The 4,690-nt window shown below is 36.8% G+C and overlaps 2 protein-coding genes across 4 annotated transcripts in view; one reads left to right on the forward strand and one right to left on the reverse strand.

Moving 5' to 3' along the window:
• Positions 1-4,690, reverse strand: part of LOC106877694 (cytosolic Fe-S cluster assembly factor narfl) — a 25,574-nt gene that overhangs the window by 17,881 nt on the left and 3,003 nt on the right. Inside the window, exon 1 of one of the 3 annotated variants that reach the window (XM_014926642.2) lies at positions 1,863-1,992. The exons of the other annotated variants lie outside the window; for them this stretch is intronic. Coding sequence (XP_014782128.1) covers positions 1,863-1,940 — 78 coding nt within the window. The 5' untranslated portion in view covers positions 1,941-1,992. Of the gene's footprint in view, positions 1-1,862; positions 1,993-4,690 lie in introns of those variants that run through there. 3 annotated transcript variants of the gene reach the window in all.
• LOC106877696 (target of rapamycin complex subunit lst8) overlaps positions 1-4,690 on the forward strand; it is a 21,958-nt gene that overhangs the window by 1,673 nt on the left and 15,595 nt on the right. The gene's annotated exons all lie outside the window — the stretch shown is intronic.

Below are 4,690 nucleotides of genomic sequence, written 5' to 3' on the forward strand. Positions count from 1 at the left end.
GGGGGGTATGAGCAACCTATCTATGAATGGTAAATATTCAGCACTATTGGTACACTTGTGTAGGTATGCCGGCACTATTATTATTTCCTTCCTTCCTTCATTCATTCATTCATTCAGTTTCTTTCTATGGTTCCACCTCCGCCTGTTTCTATTCATTGAGCATTAGAATACTTAAAACCAGTTTTACGAAAGGTGAATAAGATGACGACAGACCTCAGCATGACAGGCATGTACGAGGTCGCGCAATCTGCTAGAAACATCAGCTAAATTTCCTCAAATAACACCCTATTGTCTAAAAATCGAAACATTTCATAATGTAGCTGCAATAAGTTGAGATGGTCACATATTGACAGATGGAACCGTTTTAACTGACCGACCTAGGGCCAGAGTCACGCTTTCACCAAAAGGAACTTGGCGGAGAAGGGACTTTCAGAATAGTAAGCCCACGTTAAAAAATTTTTTTGGTTAATTACTACTTTAACACCCAACAACAACAACAACAAAAAAACACGAGTAATAGGTGTTAAAAGATGTGTATTAAACGAATCTGAAAACAAAAATTTGCGTTAACAAACCGGGGTGGGGAGAGGACTTTCGGAAAATTCATAAGATCCTCCGATTTTTTTCCCATCATAACTTTTAGGAAAATGGATATCTTTTAACAAAATTTTATATAAATACCTTTCAAAAGGGCGTAGATTATGATTATAAAGAAATTAGTGGGGTAAATTTTTTTTCCGAGGGGTGGGGATAGGACTTTCGAAGAGAAAGAAATTCGTAAACTATTTTTTTTGGGGGGGGGGCTTCAGTGTAATGGAAAGAAGTTGGAAAAAATGTTTAGATTCATTTATTTTTCATTTGAGTAATAGAAAAAGGTTTTAAAAAAAGATCTCTTGTATCATGGTGAGAGAAACAAATTCATAAATACAGTATTGAATATGGTCTCACTATGGAATAAAAGTTAAGGGCGATTTTTCGTAATCTATGCCGTTTGGAAGATAATAATATAAAAATTCATTAATAGATATCCGTTTTCCTAAAAGTTATAAGGGAAAAAATCGGATCGTGTGAATCTTCTGAAAGTCCTCCCCACCCCTCGGAAAAAAATTTACCCCACAAATATCTTTATAATCGTAATCTACGCCGTTTGAAAGGTATTGATATAAAGTTCCATCAAAAGATATCCATTTTCCTAAAAGTTATGATGGGGGAAAATATAGGAGGATCTTGTGAATTTTCCGAAAGTCCTCTGCCCACCCCGGTTCGTTGACGCAAATTTTTGTTTTCAGATTCGTTTAATACACATTTTTTTACAGCTGTTTTTTTTTGGTGGCCTTAGTAATTAATTAAGTAATTAACTAAGAATATTTTTTAATTGAAACAAAACTATCTTGTCGCAGAACCTTGTACCATTGTCATCCAACCTCTTAGAAATAAAAGCCGAATCGCAATTCCAATGACACCTTTTTAAAATTAACAGAGAACAAATGTAACATGGCCCCGAGATAATACGGGAGAGTCATGGATGGAACGCCTTTTAGGCTCGAGTTGAGGTTAAAAAACAGCCACGGTTTACATTTATCTTGTCTTACTCCTATATTTATAGATTTCTCTTGATATATTCTGATTCAAAGACAGGGGAAAAAATGATCAAAACCCGAAACCTTAAAAGTCACATGCAAATCTTTCTTTAAAGATAATTATAATAGGTGTTACCCGAGAATAAGTCCCTTTTGAAATTATTGCCCTACTACTGAAACTAACAGCACTATTCTCAGCTTCCAACACAATAGTGAGGCAACTTTTCCCGTTATATTCATTGCTATTAAATTTTTTGTTTTTTATAAAGATAATTAATCTACCTGTGAAGGTGTGATAAAGTCGTCTAGATTGGTGAGGAGAACAGCTCCGCTAAAGTGATTTCCTACGCCAGCCGCCATATCGCGTATAAATAATAACCAATGAGAAACGGGCGAGCTATTCAGTGCAGAGGAACGACGATAACTACGTTTATTGTTGTTATTGATAAGTATTTCTCTCTCCCTTCCCCCTCCCCTCTCTCCCTTCCTCCTCCCCTCTCTCCCTTCCTCTCTCTCTCTCTTCCTCCCTCCTTCTGTCTTTCTCTCTCCGATTTTTCGTTTCATTTGATTTGAGGCTTGTCATAAATGACCTGTTTTTTTTTTACCTCTAATTATGGTTGCTCGTACAAATCATATATTTCATTGGAAACAAGGCAAATCCAATGATGGAACCGCTAAATGGTTCTTCAACCTACTCTGAATTAGCAACCAGATTTCCCCTCGAAACCACACCCTCCCATCCGTCTTAAATTAAGGGCACGTGGGACAATGTATTCGTTAATATAGTCGATGGTCTGATCAGTCAAACAACAGTAAACGAACAAGTGAGCCAATTCGTCCTCTACAGAATAAAAACAGGACACACTAGATAATGTATCAGATGAATTATGTCTGAGAAATCAAAAATACTGGATGATCATGATTGGAATGCCTTTAATTACAGATCTAGTGAGGCAAAAACAATGAGAGAATCAAGGAAGTGGCGAGTTTTAAGCGTCAGGTTTGCATCGGAATTAGAAAAAATAATGAATCTAAGTTTACAGATTCATCACAGTATCAACGAGGCTATCAGATACTATTGTACACCGCTGGTCACAATGCACTTCCAATTCTACCTTGATTGCATCATTTTTTCCCTTCTTGATCGAAATCGCTTAACTAAATCGTTTTCCCATTGCCTTCCCAGTGGCCTTTTCCAATTTCTTGGATACCACTTGGCAACTGCAGAAGTTCACCTGTTGTCTGTGAGCCTTGCAACATTAGACCCAGTGAAACTTGTGATTTCAGTATTCTGCGATAACATCGTTCACTCCCCGCCATTCTCGAATTTTACTTCGTTTCGGATATGCTCTCACAATATTCCAAGTATGGATCTTTTCATTGCCCTTTGCGTCGTAGCCAATCGATGTCCTATCCTCTTTGTAAGACATCCTTTATTGAGGATAATGTCTTTCTGCCTGCTCTTATTCACTTTGAAACTTCAGCATCCATATCTCGTCGCATATTCACTGTGTGCCCTAAGGAGGCCTACTCCTTCACCACATCGATTTCATTGCTTCCCACCTCTATTCGGCTTTGTGCTACATCTTCCAACATACATTTTATTTTCAAGCAGTTCATTTTAAGGCTTGTTGCTGAGCTCTGAATGTCCAGCTGTCATTATGGTCTACAGCTGGCCTGTGGTTTCAACAATGAGTACAGTGTCATCTGCAAGTAAGAGGTGTGTTAGTTGCTCGCCATTGAGGTTCATGCCACCTGTCCCATCAATGTCCCTGATGACCATTTCTAGACATGCATAAAGAGCTTTGGAGAGGTGGTATCTCCTTGCTTGCTCGACAAATTGAATAACTGCTTTGGGTATTATAACTTAAACCATTCTTTTTATGAGAATTTTGAGACTTGATGAAGCAGTCAGTTTCAAAGTTTTATGGGGACGAAATGGGTTTCTCCAACTCTTTTTGAGATGGCTGATCCTTTTAAAGAATAATAGCCAAACTTCTTTTATTATCACACCTTACTTTCTTAAAGATAAAAAGGAATGAGGGATACATTGGATAAAGTAGTCCTAGATACACAATGCCTTAAGAATAATGTCACAGCAGGAATTTAGATATTCTAGAGAAGAGCTGGCCTAAGGCTATAACAACAAACATCGAGTCAACAGGGGAAACCTCCACAAAGTTGCTCCTGCTGGAAATAGCCAAACCTCACACAACATACCTTATGTAAAAAAGAAACACTGCATAATGTAGGGTGGAGTATAGAATACCTGAAAAGATAAGTAAAAGGTGGTCACATCTGGATTTCATTGTGGTTGTGTTCATTCAGGATTAATTTGGGGTTAAACAATTACAACAATAAATATAAATAAAAAGTAGCCTTAGGTTGTTTTTTTTTGTTTTGGTGAATACATATTGATTTCTGAAGGACAAAATATCAGTCTTCTTTGATAATTCCACTAAAATTTGGGATAATTTATAGGAGTTTAATCGACATCAGAAGGGTTAAAGTCGAAATCAATCTTGGTGAGATATGAACTGAAGTGAACAGCTAAATTTGGCAAATCATTTTTATTATACAACCCCAACCCTCACCCTTTTAACTGGCAGGTCCCTTTGGAACCAAGAGTTGGATCAGTGTTTTTTGGTTTCCATTGGTGGGCAAAAACATGGAGATTAACACACAGTCTACTGTCATGAAACAGTGTAAGTAAATTCTTAAAAATGAAAGTATATTGAGATAGAAACCAGAGGTGACAACAGCAATATACCTTAAATTTGATATCCGGTGGTGGGGCTTCCTTCTATACTAACAAAGTTCTCAAACATTCACTCAATTTTATTGATTCAAACAGCATCAAACCACAGAATTGAAGCACTTGAACAGATATAGCTGTAATGTCTCGGCTGAAAATATTGTCCACGTAATATATATATATATATATATATATATAATATATATATATATATATAATCGTGTTCCACATAATCGTGTTTGGGCATGGTTAAATATTACCTTACTTGGAAAGACCAAAGGATTGGCAATGGGAAGGACATCTGGCTATATGAAATCTGTCTGATCCATATGAGCATGCAAGTAAGGTAATATTT

Source organism: Octopus bimaculoides, chromosome 22 (assembly GCF_001194135.2).
Source record: "Octopus bimaculoides isolate UCB-OBI-ISO-001 chromosome 22, ASM119413v2, whole genome shotgun sequence".
NCBI lineage: Eukaryota > Metazoa > Mollusca > Cephalopoda > Octopoda > Octopodidae > Octopus > Octopus bimaculoides.